General features: G+C 48.3%; 11 protein-coding genes across 11 annotated transcripts; 4 read left to right on the top strand and 7 right to left on the bottom strand.

Annotated features, from left to right (window-relative positions):
• Window positions 1-247: 247 nt before the first annotated feature.
• On the top strand, window positions 248-3,094 carry N7478_005128 (putative C6 transcription factor QutA; the record flags this gene model as incomplete). Its single annotated transcript, XM_056921342.1, has 2 exons — window positions 248-2,841; window positions 2,899-3,094. 2 exons carry the CDS (start codon window positions 248-250, stop codon window positions 3,092-3,094), a joined length of 2,790 nt encoding a protein of 929 aa, XP_056779379.1.
• A 548-nt stretch (window positions 3,095-3,642) lies between these two features.
• On the bottom strand, window positions 3,643-4,110 carry N7478_005127 (type II 3-dehydroquinate dehydratase; the record flags this gene model as incomplete). The annotated part of the gene is made up of 1 exon (XM_056921341.1): window positions 3,643-4,110. The coding sequence occupies one exon, from the start codon at window positions 4,108-4,110 to the stop codon at window positions 3,643-3,645; it is 468 nt and encodes a 155-aa protein (XP_056779378.1).
• A 1,351-nt stretch (window positions 4,111-5,461) lies between these two features.
• On the top strand, window positions 5,462-6,717 carry N7478_005126 (inositol monophosphatase family protein; the record flags this gene model as incomplete). Its single annotated transcript, XM_056921340.1, has 5 exons — window positions 5,462-5,648; window positions 5,722-5,773; window positions 5,836-5,924; window positions 5,974-6,412; window positions 6,477-6,717. The coding sequence occupies 5 exons, from the start codon at window positions 5,462-5,464 to the stop codon at window positions 6,715-6,717; spliced, it is 1,008 nt and encodes a 335-aa protein (XP_056779377.1).
• A 256-nt stretch (window positions 6,718-6,973) lies between these two features.
• On the bottom strand, window positions 6,974-8,035 carry N7478_005125 (shikimate dehydrogenase family protein; the record flags this gene model as incomplete). The annotated part of the gene is made up of 1 exon (XM_056921339.1): window positions 6,974-8,035. The coding sequence occupies one exon, from the start codon at window positions 8,033-8,035 to the stop codon at window positions 6,974-6,976; it is 1,062 nt and encodes a 353-aa protein (XP_056779376.1).
• A 1,447-nt stretch (window positions 8,036-9,482) lies between these two features.
• N7478_005124 (sugar porter family MFS transporter) lies at window positions 9,483-11,303 on the top strand (the record flags this gene model as incomplete). Its single annotated transcript, XM_056921338.1, has 4 exons — window positions 9,483-10,019; window positions 10,083-10,484; window positions 10,540-10,851; window positions 10,917-11,303. 4 exons carry the CDS (start codon window positions 9,483-9,485, stop codon window positions 11,301-11,303), a joined length of 1,638 nt encoding a protein of 545 aa, XP_056779375.1.
• A 339-nt stretch (window positions 11,304-11,642) lies between these two features.
• On the bottom strand, window positions 11,643-12,749 carry N7478_005123 (Gfo/Idh/MocA family protein; the record flags this gene model as incomplete). The annotated part of the gene is made up of 1 exon (XM_056921337.1): window positions 11,643-12,749. The coding sequence occupies one exon, from the start codon at window positions 12,747-12,749 to the stop codon at window positions 11,643-11,645; it is 1,107 nt and encodes a 368-aa protein (XP_056779374.1).
• A 694-nt stretch (window positions 12,750-13,443) lies between these two features.
• On the bottom strand, window positions 13,444-13,836 carry N7478_005122 (uncharacterized protein; the record flags this gene model as incomplete). The annotated part of the gene is made up of 1 exon (XM_056921336.1): window positions 13,444-13,836. One exon carries the CDS (start codon window positions 13,834-13,836, stop codon window positions 13,444-13,446), a length of 393 nt encoding a protein of 130 aa, XP_056779373.1.
• Window positions 13,837-14,712: 876 nt separating this feature from the next.
• On the bottom strand, window positions 14,713-15,396 carry N7478_005121 (uncharacterized protein; the record flags this gene model as incomplete). Its single annotated transcript, XM_056921335.1, has 3 exons — window positions 14,713-14,877; window positions 14,975-15,046; window positions 15,118-15,396. 3 exons carry the CDS (start codon window positions 15,394-15,396, stop codon window positions 14,713-14,715), a joined length of 516 nt encoding a protein of 171 aa, XP_056779372.1.
• Window positions 15,397-17,409: 2,013 nt separating this feature from the next.
• N7478_005120 (putative ethanolamine kinase) lies at window positions 17,410-19,041 on the bottom strand (the record flags this gene model as incomplete). The annotated part of the gene is made up of 5 exons (XM_056921334.1): window positions 17,410-17,584; window positions 17,677-18,020; window positions 18,109-18,539; window positions 18,654-18,765; window positions 18,865-19,041. 5 exons carry the CDS (start codon window positions 19,039-19,041, stop codon window positions 17,410-17,412), a joined length of 1,239 nt encoding a protein of 412 aa, XP_056779371.1.
• A 1,811-nt stretch (window positions 19,042-20,852) lies between these two features.
• N7478_005119 (cysteine and histidine-rich domain-containing protein) lies at window positions 20,853-22,018 on the bottom strand (the record flags this gene model as incomplete). Its single annotated transcript, XM_056921333.1, has 3 exons — window positions 20,853-21,165; window positions 21,264-21,783; window positions 21,913-22,018. 3 exons carry the CDS (start codon window positions 22,016-22,018, stop codon window positions 20,853-20,855), a joined length of 939 nt encoding a protein of 312 aa, XP_056779370.1.
• A 250-nt stretch (window positions 22,019-22,268) lies between these two features.
• Window positions 22,269-22,586, top strand: N7478_005118 (glutaredoxin family protein; the record flags this gene model as incomplete). The annotated part of the gene is made up of 1 exon (XM_056921332.1): window positions 22,269-22,586. The coding sequence occupies one exon, from the start codon at window positions 22,269-22,271 to the stop codon at window positions 22,584-22,586; it is 318 nt and encodes a 105-aa protein (XP_056779369.1).
• Window positions 22,587-25,575: the final 2,989 nt, after the last annotated feature.

Here is a 25,575-nt window from a genome sequence, read left to right as displayed (position 1 = left end):
CTTGCTCGCATTTTTTCATAATTCTTTTCATTCTTCCGGCAATTGTGCACCTTAGTCCATTCAATCCCCAGCTCGTCTATATTCCCGGAAAGTGCATGCGAAGGCCGGTGGGGGCCGTTGTAAATGGGAATAGCTCATCCACCACTCTGCGCCAACCCGTCGGCAAAAGATTCACCACCCTCCCTCGTGCTGCGCATCGCAGGAACATGCGCCCGATACCGCCTAGTGGATCATCGAATCAGTCACCATGAGCTCTGACCCTCGCCAAGCAGCTGGGGCGAGCGGAAAATCCAAACGTCGCTGGACCGATCCCGACGAGGATGCTAAAATGAACGGCCCGGACGATTCAGCAACTCAGCCGAAGCGGCAGCGTGTGTCGCGTGCATGCGACAGCTGTCGGTCGAAGAAAGACAAGTGCGACGGCATTCAACCCGTGTGCTCAACATGCGCATCGCTGTGCAGGCCATGCACCTACAAGGCCAATCCGAAGAAGCGAGGACTACCGACAGGCTATATCCGTTCACTAGAGCTGCTTTGGGGCTTGGTATTTCAGAAAATTCAAGGGAGCGAAGATGTCATGCGAGCCTTGATGAGATCGATCAACCTTCCCAGCCACCTTGCTACTATGGGCAAAGAGGCGGAAGGCTCGGATACTTTACTCTCGTCGTTCAAGAATAGTACTGTCTTGAGGGATATTGAAAGAATTCTCGTGATCTTGGAGCAGCCAGAGGAGGAAAGAGACCGCAGTCTACAAGCATACAGCGATGGAGACACACCGTTGGATATGGATGGGATTCTCGCCTCATCAGAAGCACAGGAATGGCAAATACCAGAAGGATTAGAGGTTCGTGAGGCATCCCTTTCTGGGGTTTCACCCTCTCGAATTTCTATGATGGGGTCTGCACCGCGGGCTCTACCCTACCGCACCCGAGACTCTGGTGTTCAAACAACCAACACCGACGGGTTTCAGTCACCCACCCTCGCCCTCGCCCTCGCCCTCAATCCCGAAGACCCCAGAGCGATTTCGACCACTTCCCCGCTTCAACTTCCGTATAATGCCTGGCCGCTTCTTGACATATACTTTTCCTATACGCAATGTTGGTTTCCAATATTAGAGAAGCACGACATCCTCCGAACTGCCTTCCAGTATACCGAGGGCGATGTGTACATGACCCGCACATCTCCCGGTTCGGGTGATCACGCCGCGTTGTGGGCAGTTCTTACCCTTGCCTCGCTACAAGATGCATCCATCACCGCCCAAGAAACCGATCCACAAGCTAATCAAGTCAATCCATTACAACTATACAATGTCGCCCGAAACTTGATTCCCGTAGAAACCGGTCCTTACGAGGTTGGACATGTTCAAGCCTTGCTCATATTATCCCTCATCAAATTCGGCCAACAGGAATGGACCGCAGCCTGGATGCTTGTTGGTCATTCCGTCCGAATTGCCCAAACTTTAGGTTTGGATCAACCTTCATTCCCCCCAGCCTCCTCAACGCCATCCGACCAGGGCAAGCAAGTCGGACGGGCGAAACATGTATTTTTGGGCTGTTTCGTCCTAGAGACACTGATTGCCGAACAAACCTCACAGTGCCCCTCATTACGCAGAGACGACTTAGCGCGGGTGGGTTCCATCAATGAGGATGGATTGGAAGAATGGCACCCTTGGGAGGACATGACTGGTCTCCGACCTACACAAGCATCCCGGGCTTCTATGCATCGAGGGCCACTCCATGCATTAAGCACCTTTAACCGTCTTGTTTCTCTTGTCTCTATCCTGAACGATCTTTGTTGTTATAAGCAAGACCCGACCGTGTCTCGATCGCAACTGGAATCACTTGAGCTGACTTTGCAACGTTGGGCTGCTGCTCTTCCTCGGAGCTATCGAGTTGATTTACAGAGTAGGCCGATTAAGTTGGCTTCGCCGCATATTTTTGGACTCGAGATGACATATCAAAGTATTGTCGCTTCTTTAAGTCTACAGATTGCTGCGCGGGAGAGTGATCAGAACATCCCCGAGGTGCCACACAAAGCCCGGGCGATTGATAGCTCGAACCGGTTGATACACTGTCTTCAGGTCTACTTTGAGACATACAGTCTGTCTGCAACCACTCCTGTATTTGGCATGCTTTTGAAATACTGCCTCCCTCGTATCTTTACTCGTGATCTTGTATCAGATATGGAATTGGGACTGCGAAACAAAATTCATTCGCTATCGTCTCACCTCGTACATCTCTGGTCTGTGTCCGATCGACCAGCTTCTGGTCTGGCTACTATCGAACGAAACCAGGGACCGATGACAACCCCACCTATATCTCATCAACAACATCTTTTGGCGAATGAAGACCCATCATTGGGCCATGTCCTACCACCCACAAGTACCCCTCACCATCCCGGTGGGTCAGAAGGACATGCACCTGGCTCTGCTCATCCTACATCCACACCCGACCCCTTCCTCTCCACCCCTTGGCTCAGACCCACGCCAAATACCGATGATGGTTCATCAATCTTGCCTACACCTACACCATCCTTGACCACTGTTGGCGGGGCCTCCGAGATATCCGCACAACCAAGTCAATTAGATGGAGGATTGGGCAGTGGCCTCCGTCAGTCTACGTCTGCTCCTTCAAAATCCCACCTTGGCCCAGCCATGATTCCCGACCTCGCCCCTCAATTCCCACCAGGCACACAATACCACGCACCTTATCAAGACCCATCTCTTGGCCTTGGCCCCTTTGTCGACATGGATGGATACGGCCCATCACGCCGACAACAACGAATCGCGCCCGACCTAGATGCACTATTTGACGAACTGGCATCGTTGGATGGTGCTGAAAAGTGAGTAGCCCTCTTATACCATCTATATATCCTATCTTATCTAACCTAATTATTCAGGCCCGACAATCAACCAGAGTTCATGCAGAATCTAGGTTTCGTATCCGATTCAGGGGTTCCAGAGCTATACTCGTTCTCGACTCAAATTGAGCCGTTCATGTTGGCCCAAACACAACAAATGCCGACCAATGGACCCTCATCGGAAGTTCGAAGGGAGTCACAGTCACTCAGCATGTCAGGAACACCCAAAAGATGAGGACATATCTCCAGGTGTACCCATCCCTGCTTGTAGCCGCTGGTCGGCACCCCTTCGACCAAGTGAGCATCTTGCTTTGAGCCGGATGCTCAGCAAGTCTTCACATCACATGTGCAACACGAAGAACCCACTTCAATGATACCCATACGTGTGCACCGATGTCTGCTCTCCTTGAGGACCTTGAGCGCGAAGACACATCCACCCTTTCTATCCACCAAGGCTGCGCCGATTCAAAAAATGGAAAGGTTGGCGAGTACCTCCGCTGTCGATCAGAGTGAATCGTCATTAATCTAGAACCCATACAAGGCCCTCAAAAGGTATCTTAAAAAAGTGTCTACGAATTATGTAGTACTCAGTATTAGTATCTAGTGCAAATACGACAACACAATGTCAATAAAGAATTTATATTGCCCTATATACATGGATACAACTTGAACTCGTAGACAACATCCAAAACATAAACCCTCCATAATATCATGAACCATAAAAATCAACTTTTATCCCAGTCATAACATCAACTGTTCACCAAAATCCACAAATCATCCAAACTATAGCGCAGCCTTAGTCTCCTTCTCCAACTCCTTGAAATTAACCGCCACATGCTCAACAGCAACCTTATATCCATAAACTCCCAATCCAACAATAATAGCAGCCGCCTTATCACTGAAATAAGAGTGATGTCTGAACGGCTCACGCGCATGAACATTGCTCACATGCAATTCAATAAATGGAATAGCAACACCCAGCAACGCATCGCGGATCGCAACGGAGGTATGCGTATAAGCGCCGGGGTTAATAATGATGCCATCGACTTTTCCGCGCGCAGCCTGGACACGATCGACAATTGCGCCTTCGTGGTTACTCTGGAAGGACTCGAGGGTGGCACCGAGGCCCTTAGCCTGTTCTTTGGCGTTCTTCTCGACGTCGGCGAGGGTGGTTGAGCCGTAGATGTGGGGTTCGCGAGTTCCCAAGAGGTTAAGGTTGGGACCGTTGATGAGGAGGATAGATTTGCCCATTGTTGAAGTCTGTGTTGAGGTTCGGCTGCTTTGGTAGGATAGAGTGGTATGGAGAGGTTTTCTTGAAAATGTGTCAGGTATGAATTTGTAGGATCGTCTCGGATGCAGAACTCCGCTTGAATGGTGATTTCATGCTGCGTTGCTTTACATTCGGCCGCTCTCTCCGCGTTACCCCTCGGTACGGCTATGTGCTTTCCCGTGTGGGGGCTTTTGGGTCAAGTGGGTTTGTAGTGGGTTTTGTATGAGAATGTGGTAATATTTCCAATCATTTAGTCAAGTTATGGTAGTGGAATTTCAAATGGGGTTCTCGGTGGGGGAATTGGAGGGGAAATTGGAGAAAGAAATGGGGGTTGTTGTGTGGTGGATATGAGCTTGATGGGCGAGGCTAGCACTATGTGTATACCGGTGCGACCTTTCCATGCTTAGAATGGATGATAACTGCGCCCCATTTTATATCATTGAGTTAGATCTAATTTATATATAGGCTTAATGTATACGCTTATCAATCAAAGGAATATCTCTATCAGTAGCGGTCATTCGGATAGTGCCGGTTTCGACTGTTGCCTAGGTGGATGAGGCCGAACCCGCGAAGAAATGGATATACAAGATCATGATGGATGTTTCAAATTTTGTATACTTAGTGAGACGGAAGATCAATTTTCTTTGCATTTGAGTAGTTCGTAGTCATTCATACTACCTAACCTTGGAGTTTAAGTCTAATTTTGTCTTTAGTTTTGCTTTGGATTTGCTTGTATATATATTGGAGCTCACACGACAAGTTCCACAAATTATTTCAAGTTATTTGCCAGATCCTGCAGATTTCCAGGCGCAATTGGTCTAGGATAACTCCAGTATAGCTTATCACTCAGACTTTTCAGTATAATCGTGAAGTGTAGACTCGACCACAAAGGACGCTCGTTATCTGCATTAGAAAGCTTCACCGGGCCGTCTCCAGCTGGGGTCCTTTGGAACCAAACCACGAATATCTTTCCTCTCCACGTTTTGTCTATAAAAAAAGGACAGGAATAAACTTGGAGTACTCTGAATAAATAGAAGACTCGGTAAAAATATACCACAAAGCCTCCAGCTCTACACCTGATAACCCAAAAACGTCACCGACTCACAGCATCATCGCAGCTCAGTAGCTCCACTCCAAGTGGAGAAAACCGATAAGGCAAACGCCGGCTACTGACGGTATTTTCGCCTCGATTTTCACCGAAAGTGAGTCAATCAATCCTCAACCATCTCACAATCCTTTCGCATCTACTCCTATCACCATCTGAGCTCTTCCGTCTATCCTTGAAACCATTCTTATTACTTAAATCCCGAACCGCCCCTTGAACGCCACGCCATGGCCGTCTCCAACTTCACCCAAGATGAGCTCGACGAGATATATGCCTTTGCCGTAGATCTCGGCCGCAAGGCAGGCGACCTGCTGATGGAGCGGATAGAACAGCGTATCTCTGGTAGTGAGGGCCATTCCCAGAAGTTCGAGGAGAAAGATAGCTCGGTCGATATTGTGACGCAGACAGACGAGGGTAAGCTGCGATGAGCCTCAAATGCGGGGAAGCATTAGCACCCCAGTAAGTTTCCAGACTAATAGGGGTCTAGATTTGGAAGTTTTTATTCGAAATGCGATTCAAAAGAAATACCCTGATCACAAGTATGTCTCTTCCTCGAGCAGCGATGATGAGATTTAAGGAAGCAACTGCTAATTCCTCTTAGATTCCTCGGCGAGGAGACATATGCCAAAGGAGAGTCGCGCGACTACCTGATCGACGAACACCCAACATGGTGCATTGATCCCCTAGATGGTAAACTCTGCACTCGAAAATTTTATTTCATTCATGTTAACATTCCCAGGCACCGTGAACTACACCCACCTGTTCCCCATGTTCTGCATCTCCATCGGCTTCATTGTCCAACATCGCCCTATAATCGGCGTTATATACGCTCCGTTCCAAGACCAGCTTTTCTCCGCCTGCCCCGGCCGCGGCGCCTGGCTAAACGAGAAACGCAAGCTTCCCCTAATCCGCAACCCATCTATCCCACCGATGCCCGCCAACGCGCCCTCATCATGCATTTTCTCTTGCGAATGGGGTAAAGATCGCCGCGACATTCCAGACGGAAATATGCGTCGTAAAATCGAAAGCTTTACGAATATGGCTGCGGAAATTGGGTCGCGTGATGGTAAAGGCGGGATGGTGCACGGTATGCGGAGCTTGGGTAGTGCCACGTTAGATTTAGCATATACGGCTATGGGGTCATTTGATATTTGGTGGGAAGGTGGTTGTTGGGAGTGGTAAGTTTTACTCTATTTTTGACCGTTTCATGCCCTCTAGGGATTTAACTAATATGAACTATAGGGACGTTGCTGCTGGTATTGCTATTCTTCTTGAAGCGGGTGGCTTGGTCACCACGGCCAATCCACCAGAGGACCCGGATACCGCACCCATCGAGGATCTGCGTCTGGGAAGTCGCTTGTATCTTGCCATTAGACCTGCCGGACCCTCTGAGACCGAGACTGGCCGGGAGTCACAGGAACGTACGGTGCGTGAGGTTTGGCGGCGGGTCCGCCATCTGTCGTATACTCGGCCCGGTGCGTAAATGGCCAATGAGAAGTGTTATGGAACACCTGAGTTCTTAGTAGATTATCAAGTTGTACAGGACTTTCAGTACGACAGTATATAATGAAACTTATTTATGAGATTTGAGAAATTTGTGATTTGAAGTCATATATTCCACAAGCGACGCCAACTATCAAGTAATATATGCAAGAATGGTTGAAGCTCTATATAATCATTAAATGACATGAAGTGAGAAAGAAAAGAAAACGGATATTTTTTAATGATCATGAAACAACTCATAAGCTGGACTTGTTGGCAGCACGCTCAGCCAAGGTCTTAGCAACAAGATCCTTAATCTGCTGCACGAGACCAGGGGTACCGACGATATCATGGCCAGTCCAGAGACGTGCCTGCTCCAGACCTTGCCAGATCAGAGCCTCGGAACCAATAATCACCTTCCAGCCACCGGTAGAAGCGAGCTGGGCGATCTCAGTCCAAGGAACAGGGTGGTAGCACATCTCAAGAATGACACCCTCCTGCTTAGAGGCATCAGCGGCAGTGCCGAGGAAAGCCTGAATAACAGCACGGGCATTCAGCTCCTCAGGTGTCTTGGGAGGGTAGTTGGGGATACCCGAGACAATAGCAGCGGGGGACTCGAGAGCCGCAACCTGTGCGGGGTCGGTGACATGAATCAGAGGCGCAATAGCGCTGGAGTCGGGGTTGCGTTGACGGTCCTCTTCCAGAATGGTAGCAACCTCGGCCGCGTCACGGTTGACAATGTAAATACGGCTGGAGCCGAGCCAGCGGCGCATAACATAGATAGCGGTACGGGCAGTGCCACCACCACCGATGATGAGGGCGGGCCGGCCGCGGAAGCGCTCGGGGTTAGGCGCATTCTGGGTGAGAGCCTCGCGGATACCGTCGCAGTCGGTGTTGGTACCGACGTACTGCTTCTTGCCAGTGGCGGGGTCGTCGCGGAGGAAGATGGTGTTGCAGGCACCGGCCTGCCGGGCGTGCTCGGTAAGATCATCGAGGTGAGGCATGATAGCGACCTTGTGAGGCATTGTGACGGAGGAACCAACGAACTTGGGGTTGGAGCGGATGGAGGCCATGTATTTTTCGATTGAGGGCGAGAGAGTGTAGGGGGGTGGGTAGGTGGCTGATGTGCCAGTTACACTGGACAGAGGGATCTGTGTCCAGTTGAGGCCCAATGCATTGTAGACGGTCTGGTGCAAAGGAGGTGATAGAGAGTTCAGAAGCGGGTGGCCGTAAAGGTATGCAACTCCATCCAGATGTTCGGGGATAGAGATAGGCTCCTCGGGTTGAGGCTGGTTGGTAGAGACTGCGGGAGCGGCCATGATGTATGATATGCCTTTCTTTTTATTGTGGATTTATTATGTTGATCAATGTATAGAAGTGATGGAGGGGAAGAAGAGTAGATGTAGGAAAGTTATAAGATGCAGAGAACGAGGGGTGATTAAATTAAATGCCCGGGGCTTCATCGGCCAATTGACGGTATCCGTCAGGTTTTTAGCGAGTAAAAGTAGAGCCGGTCCAACGTGGAGAAACAATACCCGGTTACGTAGGCTGATCGTTTTTCACACCGGAAGTATTGCTTCTACTGCCACATTGTCTAAATACGTACTGGAATTCTCTATTGTTATATATTCGACAAGGAATGTGATTTTACACTCTATTGCATCCCTTCATGGCTTTCATCTGCTGTAAACCCTCACACTTCGATCATCGTCAGCGACGGGGATTCCACACCGGGGGGGGGCTGAATGCTTTCCCACCAACCACAGTGCACCCCATGGGGAACAAAGCCTGCTCACATATATTACCGGGACCAATTAGAAGATTAGGGTTAGAATTGCCAATGCACTAATGAATAATGGGCCGCTCACGAGTAAAATATTCTGCATTCGGGCCGAAGTCAGTGCTGAGACGGGGGATGCATGGTGGCTAATTGTGCGGGTAATCGCTTTCCCCCCAACGAAACTATTCCCACCGGCCGCATGTTATTGGCTCTTGAGCCACAACCTCAAGTCTCGTGGGTCAATTTGGTTCATCCAATCAAATTGACAGTTATTCATCACGCTAAATCGCCTATCCGCACTGTTTTAGTTTGTTTTGCCCCCCCGGGGTACCCCAGATCCAGATAGAACGTTCGTGACATGGATGCAGGTGATGCTCCCCAGGCCAAGACTTCGGCTCCACAATCCACGGGCTGGAAACTTTCCACAGCCTCACGATTCGCCCAACCAGCAACCTTGTTCAATTTCGCCCAATCCCCCATCGCTAAAAAAAACGCCTCTTAAGCCTTCCCAAGGTCAAAAATCTCCCTCGTGGCCAAGATGGCCAAGATGGCCAAGGAGCTAACTTTTATCTTTGGCATCTTTCTTCGTTTTGCCGACTTGGCGTCTTCACACTAAACCAAGGACGATGAAAAGGTAATTTGTGCTATACGATTCTCCGCCTCTATGGCTTTCTCGCCTCCCTGAGCTATTTCTCTCTCCCTCGAGAGCTTTTCCCCCAGATTTTATCCCATTTCTTCCCCACGACATCTTTCTGGGGAAACTATTTAGTCTCCTTCATCCCCCTGGATTGCGGAGAGATATCTTTATTTTCTTCTCTACTCCAGACACTTTATCCCTTTCACTGAGTCACTCCCCTTCACACTACTCGAGTAGTGACTATCCCTAGACGGGAGAGCTGACTGTCCCCTGTACATCGTACATTGGCAAGATCAACACCCCGCCACTTTATCTTATTCCCCCCCTTGTCCTTTATATCACATCAATCATGTCTATCCTCAAGCTGGTCGAGGACAGGCCGACCCCCAAAGCCGTCTACAACTGGAAGGTCTACCTTCTGGCGGCTGTGGCGTCTTGTACCTCCTGCATGATCGGTTATGACAGTGCCTTCATTGGTACCACATTGGCCTTGGACTCATTCAAGGCCGAGTTCAACTTCGCCTCCATGTCATCCGATGCCCAGAATTTGCTTAGCGCGAACATTGTCTCATGTTACCAAGCTGGTGCCTTTTTCGGCGCCTTCTTCGGTTACCCACTTGGTCACTTCTGGGGTCGCAAGATCGCTTTACTCATCTCTGCTGTTGTCTTCATTCTTGGAGCTGGTATTATGCTCGGCGCTAATGGCGATCGTGGCCTTGGCTTAATCTATGCCGGTCGAGTCTTGGCTGGTCTGGGTGTCGGATCGGGCTCTAACATCACCCCTATCTACATCTCCGAATTATCTCCTCCAGCTATCCGTGGTAGACTGGTCGGTGTATATGAGCTTGGCTGGCAGATCGGTGGCCTTGTTGGTTTCTGGATCAATGTGAGTACCATCAACAAGTACCAACATTTTCATATGTGTTCTAACAATCAATCTTATTCATAGTATGGCGTCGACTCCACTATGGCACCCAGTCACAAGCAATGGATCATCCCCTTTGCCATTCAGTTGATCCCTGCAGGCATGTTGTTGATTGGCGGTGTCTTTATTCGTGAATCGCCTCGTTGGCTATTCTTGCGTGGTCGTCGCGAGGAGGCCATTAAGAATTTGTGTTGGATTCGCTCATTGGAGGAGAGTGACATCTACATCATTGAGGAGATTGGGGCCATCGACCAGGCATTGGAAGAGCAGCGCTCGACTATTGGCATTGGCTTCTGGAAGCCTTTCAAGGCAGCTGGCTCCAACAAAAAAGTCATGTATCGCTTGTTCCTGGGAAGCATGCTGTTCTTCTGGCAGAACGGATCGGGCATCAATGCCATCAACTACTATTCCCCTACCGTTTTCAAGGTAAGACATCCTCTCCGTTTTATCTACAAGTTATTATGACTAATGTATCCTGCAGAGTATCGGTGTCACCGGCACTAACACTAGTCTCTTCACCACCGGTATCTTCGGTGTAGTGAAGACTGTCGTCACTTTTGTGTGGATTCTATACTTGATTGACCGCGTTGGACGTCGTAACCTTCTATTGATTGGTGCCTTCGGTGGTTCTGTTTGTCTATGGATCGTCGGCGCGTACATCAAGATCGCGGCACCAGCGAAACACCCCAAGGCCCATATGGACAGTGGCGGTATCGCAGCCATGTTCTTCTTTTACCTGTGGACCGTCTTTTACACCCCAACTTGGAACGGTACCCCATGGGTCCTCAACTCCGTAAGAGCCCCACCAATCTATCTATCTTGCAAAGTTCACCAGGATAAAGCTAACAGACTCACCAGGAAATGTTTGACCCTAACATGCGTTCCCTCGCCCAGGCTTGTGCGGCAGCATCTAACTGGCTTTGGAACTTCCTCATCTCCCGTTTCACCCCACAAATGTTCTCTGCTATGGGATACGGCGTATACTTCTTCTTCGCATCGCTGATGCTTTGCTCCATCGTCTTTGTGTACTTCCTTATTCCCGAGACCAAGGGTCTGCCCCTGGAAAGCATGGACCAGCTATTCGAGCACAAGCCTGTATGGCGTGCACACGGTGAAATGCTTGCTAAGCTCCGTGAGGACGAGCAACGTTTCCGCCACGATATTGAGGCGTCTGGGCTTGCTGCAAGCAAGGTTGGTGACCAGCAGATCGAAGATACCCAGGCTGAGCCCGCGAAGTATGCTTGATAATGCTTGATAGAATCCATGCAAAGAATTTGTATGGTTTCAAGTGTGACTGGCTTGCACTTCTATTTAGATACGTGTCGATGTTTGTGATGTTTTTGATGTATATAAATGATATTCAAATTTATTCAAATTGCCTACGGCATCATGATGAAGATATACATACACCTTAATGTGTTATTTTCAACCTTGTGTTGAAGAAGACTGCGTGCCCTTAAGCCTACCGAGTAAAGAATCTAGTCTTTTCAATTTCACTGATGCTAATAGTATTTACATAACCTCATGGATACATAGAAATTTATCTAATCTTGCTGCGCCCCATAGTACTTCACCATGACCTTCTTAAGCAAGCAAATCGACCGCAATGTCAACGGGCTGACCAGTAGACATCGCCTTTTGAACAGCCTCACACACAATCAAAGCCCTCAGGCCTTCTTCCGCAGGGCAACTAGGCTCCGCATCCCCGCGAATAACATCCACAAAATGCGCCAGCTGCAAGTCAAATGGGGCCGCATCATCTGGCAGAGTAATCTTCTCTGCCTTCAAACTCTGTGTCCAACTCTTCTCCGGCATCCCATCATAGCTCCACCGCGTAAGATCGGGAACACTAAGTGAAGCCTCTGACCCAAAGATACGATAGAAGTCCGATCCGCCACCTGTCGAGGAAGGTGGAATCATTGGATTTTCGCCGGTTCCTGTTTCAAAGTTGTTTGGCGAAGGCGTAGAGTCACAGACTAGGAATGTTCCCACAACACCGGATGCAAAGCGTAGAGTCAATGCTGCCCCCTCATCTGCATCATGGGGTGGACTTGGGCGTTGGGGAATAATCTTCTCAGCTTGTACACGAACGATGGGACCGAAAAAGTGATGCATCAGATCGATATCATGGACGAGGTTAATGGGGATCACGCCACCGCCTCGATCCCGAGATGCACGCCAGTCCGTCGGTGCCGCAAAGTATGCAGCGGGTTTGTAGATGGTCCACAGGCCGTTCACCGCGATAGTGCGGCCCAGAGACCCCGCATCAAGGACTGACTTTGTCGCGCGTACATAGGGATTAAAGCGACGATGGTGACCAACCAAAAGCTTGAGGTGCGTGTTCTCAGGGGCTTTAGTAAATTCCAAGAGGCTCCGACCTGTTTCCAGAGTGTCGCTAAAGGGTTTCTCTAGAAGAACGTGGACATCGCCTGCCAATAGCTCTTTTGCGATGGGGACATGAGTGTTGTTCGGTGTGCAGACGATTGCAGCATCGGGCTTCTGGGATGAGGCCAATAGCGCTGATATAGAAGGGAAATAGGCTGTATTCAATTTGGCGGCGGCGGCCTCTCCTGTTGGCGCAGGATCTACAAGGCCGACTAAGTCTGTAGATGGGTTCGATATAACAGATTGGGCGTGACGGGGACCGATGAGGCCTCCACCAATAATAGCCACCTTTAAGTTGATAGACATAACGGAAGGGTCTAATGTGTCAGAAAATAAGTAAGAGGTTGGATTGGGGGAAATTCCGCAGTCGTGACGTTCACGACGGGCGAAGGCTTTTATTCATAGGAAATTGGTCCCTGGGGCCACTTGGATTGATTGACATGTTTGGCGAATCGGATGCTATTATGCCTGCCTTGGCAGATCCAGAATGTCACAAATTTACAAAGATACTACCGGATTCCCGAGCTCGTTATATGTATTACTCTGGGGAAGCGCGTGTCGGGTAAGGTCATTTGCGGGGGAGTGGAGAAGACATCGGATAGAATATACCCGAACTTGAAGGAGAGTAGGCACTCTCCCATCATTCAAGCAATGGGTAATCATTTGAAAAGATACATAGATGACAGTCCGTAAAAAGTATTTTAATTGGTTCTCTTGGAGGGAATTTTTAAGCCCGGGTGTCAATGATGGTCGTCCCATTTTCGACATGCACTACATGATTTGCAAATGTGCATACTGGGTGCGATCTGCACTTGAAGACCGTCAGTAGCAAAAAGGCTCGAGCTCGGGATCCTTTTTATGAACTATGTTTCGCATTTTCGGCCATATCAGCAATAATAATATTCATTTTTCTAAACCATGAAAGATTGATTACCCTGATTGATGGATGGGTTTACGCAAGAAAGGAGTCATGTAAGCTGGGCAACAAGGCCCACGGTCATCAAACTGCATCTTGCTTAATGAGATCTGCAGCCCTCTCGGCCACCGCATAAACAGTGGCCATAATGTTTCCACTGATATGGCTTGGGAATATACTTGCATCTACAACACGGAGTCCCTTAACCCCACGAACCCTGAGCCTCTCGTCAACGACCTCACCCCTTGCGCAAGTTCTACAGGGATGATACTCTGTCAAGCATGTCTTCTTCACTTCTTCCTTTGCTTGACTTAGATCCAAAAGATCAATGGTAGGGTCTGGACGTATACGGCGCTGAATATCCTTTTGCAAAGGCGAGGATCCAGAGACTTGCTCCAGATATCTCACACCAGCTGCCAAAACGGCGACATCAGCGGGATGCTGGCTACTGCACCATAGAAGCGAGTGTGATCCCATCTCTCCCGGTGGTCGATGTTGTATCGATTAGAAAGCTTTGATCCTCAGCAGCCTTTTCCAGGTTAAGTGTTGCGGGGAATATGGCAAACTGCACACTGCCCGAGCCTGGATCCCGAAGCTTTTGAACAATCTGTTCAGACTGCAATTTTCAGCAGCTGTCTTATTCTCACGGCGTAGAATCAAATCGCATGTTTCCTCCAACGTGGTTTCATCCACGCGGGTGGCATACGGAAGGAATCCCATACAAGAGCTTGCAGCTGCCAATGCTCCTGTTTTGTTTTCCATGTAAAGCTTTTGTTGCTCCACTATATTTTCCGGCTTTAGCATTGAGTCCAGCGAGGTGATACCCTCGGATAGCTCATATGTGCTACCACTAATCGCATGATCTTGCAGATTTTCGCCAACGCCAGGCAAGGGGACACTGCACCTTATACCAGCAGGTTGCAAGATATCTGGATGACCAATTCCGGAAAGCTCGAGGATTTGAGGCGATTTGAACACACCACAAGCAAGAATAACCTCTTTCTAGGCTTTGAGCTCTAGCAATTTGCCATCGTGCAGGAATTGAGCACCAGTGACAGTCTTGCCAGAAAGAAAAACCTTCGTAACGATAGCGCCCGTAAGCACTTTCAGATTCCGCCGCCCACCATTCGGAGTGAGGTAGGCACTAGCAGAGCAACTCCTAGTACCTTTATTATCTACTTTATCGATTGAGACCAGCGAAGAGAAAAATCCGACATGATCCCCACCCTAAGGGTTTTTAGGTCGAGAAAGGCCCGGAACTTCTTCGCAGGCCTGGATCCACTTGTTCTCTATAGGACATCTCCATTGATTGAAGCTTGTCTGCACTGGTCCATTCTTTCCATGAGAAGCACTTTAAAATGGCATAAAAGGCTTGTCTTCTTTGGTACGGGTGTTCGTGCCATCTAGCGCTTCATGCTTTGTAAAATATGGCGATATTTCTGCCCATGACCAACCTTTTCCAAAGGCAGACCAATTATCGTAGTCGGCACGCGAACCTCGTACGTACATGAGCTGAATCTATAGATTGATCAGTCCCGCCTTATATTTAATTACATCAAAGAACCCTGAGCGACGAGTCCGAGTCATGGTGCAGATGTAAAAAAGATCAACGTACCGCGTTGATGGCGCTTGATCCGCCTACCATCTTTCCTCTGCATTGTGCGTGGACTTTACCACCATTCCCTCGCTACAAAATTTGGGCCTTGCATGAGTATATTTTATGAGTGATTGTTAGGTAGACAGCCTTAAAAAACCTACTTGCGGGATTGTTTTATGTAGCCAGTCATACTCAGGTCGACCAATCATCTGAGGGCTAAAGGCAGGGCACGTCACCATTGGATTGCTCCTCTGGTCTTGTCCAGCTTCAATCACCCCAACATTCACGCTTGGGTCTTCACTGAGTCGAGCTGCAACTACCAGGCCTGCAGTACCCCCGCCTAGAATGAGGTAATCATATTGGAAGCCCAAGAACGCATCTATTGAGTCTCCCGAGAGAAGGTCACCAGCGAGCATATCTTCGGTGTAAGTCACAGTCATTGTGTTACGCTGGTACCGGAATATTGTACTGAAAATCGCAAAGGAATGGTAGAGGATGGAAAAGTGAGATTCCATGCAAGTAAAGCTCTGCTCTGACCTTAAGCGCAAAAGTGGGGTGTATGCAATATTAGAAGCTGGGCCTCTGAGCGTATGCAGGAAAAATATCCCGCAGGGTATTATTCTGGTTGTGAAGTTTGAATTTCTATTTCTCGACATACAGTAGGTACATCATGTACGTTGAAGAGCCAATCAATGGCAATCATCGCTGGTGCATCTTCCTGGATCACTCCGAGAAATGATAAGTGCATTGCGGTCAATATCGCGAGACAGGGTCACAGGAACTCGGGATTTGACATTGCAGATACGTATTTTTTAAAGTGATAGATCCTAAAAATACTGCATTTCTTGGTAAAGAATAATAAACTCTCTTGTTATGGATTGATTGGGCACGATGTTAATGACAGTGCATCACTTTGAAGGAATACAGAGCGCAAGTCTCACTATAGGTTCCCTCGTCTGGACGTAAAAACCCCCACCGTGGCAATTTTGCATTGTGCTAGTTTAGATCTCTTCACAAGCCATCTAATGGTCGGTAAAATTTCATTCAGCGCTTCACAGTGTTAGCCAGCTTCTCAGTATTCGGGTTGTAAGCTCTTACCTTATAATATGGCTTCTCGGAATCCACGAATCGTAAGTAGGTCGCAAGCTGAATACGATTATTAGGATCCTTATTCTTGCAACTCGCATGCAACATCCACGTATTATGAAAAATAATATCCCCAGCTTCATACTTCACGACAAGTCACTTGCGGCGCAAATCATTTCTAAACCCCACTGTATCTCTATTTAGGAAATTTCCGTCATTTGCGTGTACAAATATCTCCGCCAATCTTGCGGGTGGGCCACCTATGAATGTTGATATGAACGGAGTTAGATCAGTGGAGGGATCGACTTTGGATGATTCTACTTTGGAACTTAGTAGATGGCATTGAAGACTTAGTGAATGGGCTTTTGGCTATGCCCTCAGCATCTCCATATGATTTGTCTTTGTTTTTTGACCGAATTGGTTAATAACTTGAACGATAGAAAGTGGATGCGAATACATGTACATATATACTATGTAGTATTGATAAACTGGCAAAGTGGTTCTCATTTTCATAAGCACTTTCAACTTTTCGCGACATGTCCCTAGCCTGAGCTCATCGTATAATAGGATTCGAAGCCCTGGAGACCATGATTCGCAAAGAATAACTATATGTATCTTGAAGAAGCATCAACTACATCACCGGTGGGGCTGATCTGCAAGTTTCCAGTGAAAAGTACATGCCAAGAGAGCGTACGTACAATGTCCACGGATATATTAACCAACAGTAGATAGGTGCAATTGAGAAGGCATTATATATTAAACGACTAACTAGTTCTCAATAGGCCAACAGTATATTCCAAAAGACTATGTGCAAGTAAACCAAGAGACAAACTCCAGTTTTCGAAGAAAGAAAAAAGACTTGAAAAAGAAAACAAGTTCAGCAGCCCTTGAGATAAGCAGTAAAAGTGACAGAATAAGAGAAGGGAAAAAAATCAAAACACCATCCGATGACGTCGCAATGCATGCAGGTCGTTCTGTGGGACCTTTTTTAGTTCAACATCTTCCACTCATGCACGTGGTTGCCCGTTCTCGTATCGATTGGCTCCGTACTCCGAGTCTGATCCGACTCGCTCCGGCATTGACTGTTGAAAGTGCTAGTTCCTGGCCCAATTGCAAAAACCCGCGTAATTTGCCGAAGCAGAAGCGGTGATGAGAAAGAGAAGAAACAAAAAAAATAAAAATTAAGTGAACAAAGTGGGGGGTATTTAGTGCAGCTGGGCAGTCGGTCTTCTGATTGGAAGGATGACGATGCAAGAAGAGGGGCAATGGACTTGCGTTAAGCAGCCCATGGTAGTCCCGCGCGTACTTGTGAGAATGGAGAGAAAAAGAAACGGGCCAGTTTCGACATTTAATATGCAGCTAGCAATTTATGCCTCCTGCGCCCAGCGCTTCTCACGAAGAGGAATTTCCTCGTTGCTGGCCTGGCGGGAGCCGTCGAATTCGCGCTTCCAGGCCCAGTATTCGCCGAGACGGAGCTCAGCATAGTTGGCATAGTCGAAGTCGATTTGTGAGATCTGGGCTTGGATAAGTGCCCATACACCCCTGTAGTTTATCACATGTTAGTTCAGGAGAGCTTGAGGTACATTTTCGCAGCTTGGCTGTGGCGGTAATTTCCACAGGGGTACGTCACTTACCAGTACAGACCGGGAATAGCGCGGAATCGATCCACATCATGGTATAACCTGGCGACGATCTCTTCCTCAGATGAGGCGTCGAGGCCACGGTGCTGAATGTAGCTCTTGGTGTACTCAGTCAAGAATTGACGACGCACTGACTGGGTGGGGATCATGTTGTAATCACAGTCGTAGCCAATCCACTCAGCCAAGTGGTTCGCAATATCGAACGCCGCAGGGGCGGGCACAGCGTATTCGTAATCGATGAAGTTAATGGGGGCAATGCCATCCGATGTGTTGGACTTGTCGTCACTGGGCAGGACGATCACATTCGCGCAAAGCAAATCGCAGTGTGAGAACACGAGCTGGAACCAAGACAAAAAAAATTAATCAACTTGTTCCAACCAAATCGAAAGACAAAATAAACAAGAATTATTGGCGATCATGACTTACCCCGTCTTCACCGATACCCTGTCCGTCATCGAGTTGCCCGATCACCCACTGGAGTTCCTTTTGCAGGCTTAACCTGCGGGCCTGCTGTTCAGGCGTGGCAACAGGCAGCGCAACAATCCACTTCTGGAGGACAGCCCACATAGAAGGACCAGGGCGGCGCGTTTGGATGAACTCAAAGTCTTCCTGTTCCTTTATACCATTGGCTTCAGTAGAATTCTCGGCCGGCGTAGAACTGTAACCGGTATTGGGGAGGAGGGCATGCCACTGCGCAAGGCGCCGAGCAACCCCGCGGTAGATAGGAGGGGTAGCGAGGTCTTCGTGGCCACAGGGCTTTCCGCGGATGAAACGGTAGAGGAGGCCATTCTTGAAGCGCGCAAGCAGAGGAGGAGCGAGGCCACAGCTAGCGAGGAGGGCATGGGATGTAGTTTCTCCTAAAATGGCCACGAAGGGATTACTTTAGCAAATTGTCGCAGTGGGCAGGAAGGGCGCCGGGTAATTAAAAGGAATACGCGGAGATGGCAATCCTGGAGCCTGGGTCTTCATACTTTCTCTGTCTATAAGGATCTCGGTGCCATTTCCATATGCGCGCATGAGCACGGCGTCATTATCCACCTCCTCGTCTGTCAAGCCTGGCTTGCGATTGATAATTTTAAGAAGCTAGAGGATCGCGAAAGTTAACACCAATTATATGAGATGCCTTTTGGACTCGGAACAGTCCAGCAAGGTGGCGGCCTGGGGGTGGTAGGAGGAACGCACGGTGTTGGTAATGCCATCGGTGAAGCGGACGAACTCGATCTTGTTGTTGGGACCCTCCCAGTCGGGGAAGAGAGTAAGGATCAATCGGAGAGCGGAAGACTGAGAGTCTGCGGGGCTATAGGATAGAGGAATGTATCGCAGGTTTGGCGCGGTGGTCTGGTTCTTTGGGGAGCCCATGGTGGGGGGTTATGTTGTGGAATAGGGGTGGGAAATAAATCGGGGGGGGAAAAGTGTGGTTTTCAGGGTCCAGGACCGAAAGCGCGGCTTTTTAAATTCAAGCACTTGGCTGGATGGGGCTAACACGGTTAGTCTGGAAATCCTGAGACAGGGTCCTCTTCTTGGGAGGCTCAACAAATCACCTTGAGAAATAAATGGAGAAACGGGAGATCTGCAGAAGGAAGGCTGCAAGAAAAGGTGGTGGATGATAGGGAGAGTCGGGAAGTTGAAGTTGTTTGAATCACAAAATGGAAGTTCTTATGTTATTGATTTGCCCCTTTCTTCCTTAGGAGGCAAGAGGTCGCATGTGGAATGGGTGGAAATAGGTATAAGGCTGCGGCCTGAAGTTGTGTAAGGTTTAAACCAACGGGAAAGTTGAGACACACGGGCTTTTGGGTCTCGTGCTCCTGACCCATGATTGGAAGACTTAAGGCTGCCCCAATTAGTGGGATCCATGGAGAATGCAACATGGAATTTCTATTTTTTGCTTTTTAGGCTAGAGAGAGGAGAAATATCGGTGAGAGAGTCATGGTGAAACTGGATTCTTTGTTTGTTGTGACTATCAGGTCTACGGGGATGTATAGAGTATCATGAATACTATTACTTGGGAGTTAACATGCTGAACATTGGCAGTGTAACCTGTCAAGCACTTCAAGCCTCATGTCAACGGTTAGAACAAAAGATAAAATTCCCGAATTACCGAATCATGCAAATTCAGATGAAAATCTCCATCGCTCGGGTAAACTGGCCTATTGTTAGTATCCGTTAGTCATGACTGAATCTGCGAACGCCACCAAGGTCCCCTGGCACGTGACCCGGATCACCTGGGATTCACTAGCCCTAGACATGACTTACCCTACCTTCCACATCTGGACTAGCTTCAGAGTCCACTTTGAGACTAGTCACCGGTCATCGGGGAAACTATTCTGCCAGTCCCAATCCAAGCTAGCGCAATTCCAGTTTTCTATGGTATATAAACAGGCTCACGCCCGCGCCCAGGAAGGTTTCTTTTTTCTTTCTTCATCATCAGTAGAGGTTTACATACTATGTAAATTTCCACCGGGGCTCCACAAAGTGGCTTGCTGAGGGTTGTCCTTTCGGTTTTTACCGCCATGGGCTTTCTTCCGTTCCCGGCCCTGCAGAGAAACAGTGTCTCCCTTTTTCCCAAACAAATATGGCTGGGCTAGGGTTCCCTTACGGGAGCTCCATGCGCTTCAGCTGTGGAGGGTACGCGACATACCTTTTTTAGGTCTTTTTATTCAGTGTTGGCAAGATTTGAGGGCAATCGGCAATCTTGGGAAAATATCCGAAGTTCCAGATTAAGGAATTAGTAAAACGATCGCATCGTAAAAGTTCGTTGGCAGTAAGGCTCAAGGCTAGTTTCTTTTTAAGTTTGGATGTCCTACCATGTGGAACCTCCGATCTTTTGAGAGCTTGTCAGGGTCTGTCAGAACCTTGATACGCCACATATAAATTGGATCTTCAATTTGCATTTCGCATCTCGAAGCCTTGTGTCCGTGTATCTTATAAATTTGTCTGCTGAAAAGCCATGCTTGGTGGTACGTGCTACTGGGCCAATTGCTCTACGCACTACGCATAATGATGCACCGGCTTCCACGGCCAAGCAACGAGCCATTCAAAGAAAACAAGCATTTCTGTTCATCGTAAGGGAAAGCTATCTAGCTACCCAAGTCATCACATCACCAAGTTCCGACATAAATCACATGCACACGTAAATCGAAGTTTTTCCAAATAATCTATAAGCACAACTCTCATGCGCGCCCAGCATTTCCAATCTGAATGCGTTGCCCGGTCCATTTATCATCGCTGCGCAACACTGGCCAGCTTGTCCCATCTCCCTTGACAAGTGTCAGCTCCAGCTTGGTGCCCAGCACACGGAAGCTTGACTTTTCTGTATCAATTGGTGCGAACAGACTATAGGTATCTTGAAAGCGCTTGTTGTCGGTGGTGGGGAGATCAAAAGTGACGGTGTTTTCGGCGAACTTGACGGTGGCGCGCTCCTTGTCAATCTTTTTCAAGTACATAGAGACGTTGACGGAAGAAGTAGTCTGGTAGAAATCGTTGCTGAAAAGCAGAAAGGCGACAATTAGCATGTTGCTTGCTGTAATTGACTGAACCGAATTCGACTCATTCTCGGCCGTTTATTGTAACTCAGCACTCACCGAACAGTTTCCACCTTCTCTTCACCGGGGGGTTTGGCCTTGCCAACGAACATATGCCTTGTCTTCTCTGTACAACCGGGAAGCTTCAAGAATTGGTCGAATTCGAGCACTCGGCGCTTGCAGCAGGACCAACCCTTACTGCCTTCGTGGAAGACCGGCTGGCCTGGGTGGTGTACACATTTCTCGTCATCCCGCGCAGCAGATCCAGTATAAGTAGTACCGCATCCCCTTCGGCGGCATGTCGCATTAGCAGGGATCTCTAAAGAAGGATCATCGGAATCAGGCTCTGCGGGAGGTGGGTTGGCGGGGGCAGTTGGTGTTGGGATAGCTTTGGAGATTGCCGGTCGCTCGGGCAGGGTCTTTGTAGCTTCGACGGGAGCCGGGGCAGGAGGTTCTTCAGTGACCTTAGGAGGCTCAGGAGCCGGTGTATCGTCGACAGTCGAGTGCTTCCCCGTAGTGCAAGGTGCAATGGCGAGGAATTCCTCAAAAGTCAAAACGCGGGGTTTGCAACATTTCCAACCTGAAAGAGGGTTTGACTCGAGTTAGCTTTCAATTGCGAAAGGATTTGTCAGATTTAAATAAGATTTAACAAGCAGCAACAACACTTGAGATTGAATGCGGAATAGCTTAAAACACCAAGGTACTTTACCTTTCTGTCCTTCGTGGAACACTGGAGGACCCGGATGGTATACGCAGTCTTCCTCCGGGTCGGAAAAGGTCTTGCCACATCCCTTGTGGACGCACTTTTCAGTCATGGTGTGTAACGAGCTTGCGCCGGGGATTATAAATGGGAGCTTTCACAGAGGGGGATGTTAAGTGAAATTGCCGAAACTCAGTGACATTGGCAATGGCGCTTGAACGGGTTGCCTAAAGAGGTTTAGCCCCGCGAAGCTCGAAGGTTCCATCGCGGAGTCTGACCGCTATCAATCCTCCCCTTCGATCTACAAGCCTACTACGTGCCTCGTCCTTTTGAGATTGGTGTTGTTGTTGTTATTGCTGTCAATTATGTTTCCTACCCGCTCCCTCCTGAGTCAAGCCCGATTGACCCTGTTCACGCGCGCGAGCTGCGGCCTGTGCGACACCGCCAAACATACCGTTATTAAGCTCCAAAAACGCCGGCCGTTCGAATACGTGGAGAAGGATATTATGGATCCGGTCAATGTCTCATGGAAAGAGGTTTATGATTATGATGTTCCTGTCCTTCATGTGCAATCGGTCAACAACGGGTTACCCAAGGAGGCCGATCTCTCCGACGCGCGAAAGTTGTTTCATCGATGGACAGAGCAAGAGGTCGAGCAGCTGGTGAACGAGGCGGAAAAATGAGTTCGCTCCCATATCACGGAACCTTTGTTTTGTGACCATCTGCTATTGGTATATAGTGGGATAATTAATATATGCCCTAGGGTGTGATGGGCAACCGACCAGATACCCCATCCATCTTACCCTATCCGGGTTCCCTCGTCACCCATCTCGCACTGATCACTGGTACTTATAAGCTATCGCCCCGGCCCCCCGGTGTATGTTGCGGTGTACTTTTCATCGTTCCCGGGGTCTCCAACCACCCCGAAGATTATATGGCTATACCAAAATAATATTACCCTGCCTCACCACTGGCAGGTGAGTGTGTTCCGAGACTACTATGCCATAATGAAGGATGCATCCTGGCCCGCTGATAGAACTTGAACCAGCCCCACCAACCTAGTAATCAAGAAATATAGCCCAAATTATCAGACAAGTTCTATGTATGCTCATGTCCGCACACACACTGTGCATTATCGGCCAATTTCGTCTTACGAATAGCCTCACCATCACTCGGGGCTGACCCTCAACGGTTCCAAATTGATGTACAACCCACTAGGCTACTAATGATAGAAGGTAGATACCCCCCACACTGCCCCTCGAACGAAGTACAACCAACCCTGGTCTCTTGGATGGGCCATCAAAAGCAATACTCAAGCGAGTCGGGCGGCCCGCTGGATGATAGCGGGACTTGTAACCTGCCGCTCCTGTCCCTGAACGGCCCGGGATGGTCCACAACTGCCAGCCGATAAATTCAGGGTTGCTGTAAGGTTGAAAGTCATGGGAGCAGCGCAAATTACAGGAATTCAAAAGGGAAGGACTTTGCTTTTTAGTTTGGGGCCATCACACCGACCTGTCACAATCGTGCACTAGCGCATCCTAGGCATCCGGGCCGAGGGTTTGGTGCGGATCTGCGGCCTCAACTATACCCCTGCTGTATGTTGAACTGCCTGAGGTATTAACACATATCCTCAATCAACATGCAGTCAATATCTATAGTGCTTGATGGTCCGTAGCTTGCCTATATTTCTTTTGTATATGTCCGCCCTTTGAGTGGCTTAGTTGTCTACCACGAGCGCCCGGGTGTAGTATGTATACACTAGCCTGATGGAATTAGAGCAAACAACCCTATATAGGTTTCCGTGATTCTTTTTTTACCCCCCTTCTAGTAGTTCGAGTTCGTTCGTACTGATCATTCTTTGATTAGGCACCTAATAAGTACTCATAGTTGAAGTTATAGCCCCATTACCCCTGAGGACCCTTCCCCCGTCGCTCCATTTCTCTCAGTTTCTCTCACTCATCGTTTCTCTTATCTACTGTTACCATTTTGTTGAATTGAGTTGAACAGCCAAGCAGCCCAAATTTGAGACCTACCAGCTCCAGTTGAATTGTGCCGGAGAAAGCCAAGCCACCCAAAACAGGTTGATTTTTATTCAGTGTGATGTTCTCCGTGCTCAATACCTCTGGGCGACCGGGCGCCCGGAAGATGCGTAGGAGACCATTTTCACGCCGAGGGACGCCTTACATACAGAAATCAAGATCTTCTTACCATCAGTTATGTCAGGTTCTCATGAAGCCCGCCGTGCTATTGGGTTCTTGATTCGCCTATGGTGTAGTGTCTGTATCCTTCGAAACTCTGTTTCTATGAAAATTGGTAAAGAGGCCCTTGTTCCAACTCTTGACTATCGGTTGGGGCTATCTCGAACTCCCTGGGATCATGAGAACTTATTACTGATAGAAACTGACGAAGACTATCCTGATCAAAGGAATAGTGAAAAATTGTTGCGGGACCTCAAAGCCTCCATGGATCTCTATCAAGATACAGAGGAGCTTGTTCCATATGAAGGCTTCATAAGGCTTCCTCAAACTGGATGCATCTCCGACAAACTTGGAAAGCTTCCTGAAAGTTTGAATCACCCTGGGAAACTGATCAAGTCGTTAAACGATATAAGCAGTGGCATATCAGACATTCCTTATCCCGAGGCTTTCTTATACGACGTGAATATGTCCTACTACGTATGTACCGGCCGAGGTTCGCTTTCCAAAGCTGGCTGTTGCAAGTTCTATTCGATGTGTCTGTCATTTTAAACTGCCGCACGGCGAGGATGACAATATATCTGGCCGAAAGAACTTCTCCCCAATGCTGAATGTTAATTCCAATGCCAAATCTTGCGTTCAATCCGCCTCTAAAATTGTCGAGTTGATAGTCAAGCACAAAGGGAGTGAAACAAAATTTGCAGCAAACTGTACAAGCACCGCAGCCTGCGAAGACCTGAACCATTTTTATGTTTCTGGCATGATATTTATCGCCATTATTATGTGTCCGTTGAGCTCCACTCTCGAGCCTAATGAAGAGTAAGCCAAACACTTTGAGCCGAAAAGAAAAGTGAAGGAAAAATATGACCAGGTTTGGCAACTTCTGAATATGCATGCTCAAAACAAGCAGAATAGTGAGATATTGCAAAGAGCTTTATTCGGTGCAGATAAGTACTTGATAGGTTGCCCAGCAGTCACAAAATACAGAAAGCGGAGCTTCGAGGACAGTGACACGGGATGTTGGGTTCGATCAAGGTACATGGATGAGGCTTTATGTCAGGCTGCGAAGACCAGCATTCGTTTCAGATGGATCTACACAGAATTTGGAGCTTAATCCTTCTGGTTGGCACCTCGCTCTTGGGTGGCTTGAAAGTCTCCCCATAAACTCCGAGGTCACTTTACCTTTCTAATTTACAAGTGGGAAGTCAACCTTTGTTATTCCATTCTCTTCAAACAGAAATGATCTAGGTTATTCAGGCTCAGGATAATAATGACTCTCTCTCCCTGCCTCGCCATTTAGGAATTGAATAGATAAAGCCTCGCTAGTTTTTTAGAGCGCCCAGTGTTGGATAATCCCATTCGACTAAAAGGCCTAACTAGATAGTAACTTTGGATTGTTACTGGATTTAATCAACACCCGGGCGGCTTATATGATACTACTAGTAGTATTATTTCTCGGGCTATCAATGCTATACTT

This window comes from Penicillium angulare (assembly GCF_028827245.1).
Source record: "Penicillium angulare strain IBT 27051 chromosome Unknown utg000004l_segment0_segment0, whole genome shotgun sequence".
Lineage (NCBI taxonomy): Eukaryota > Fungi > Ascomycota > Eurotiomycetes > Eurotiales > Aspergillaceae > Penicillium > Penicillium angulare.
The sequence above is the reverse complement of the archived record's forward strand: the minus strand, read 5'-3'. Positions and strand labels throughout refer to the sequence as shown.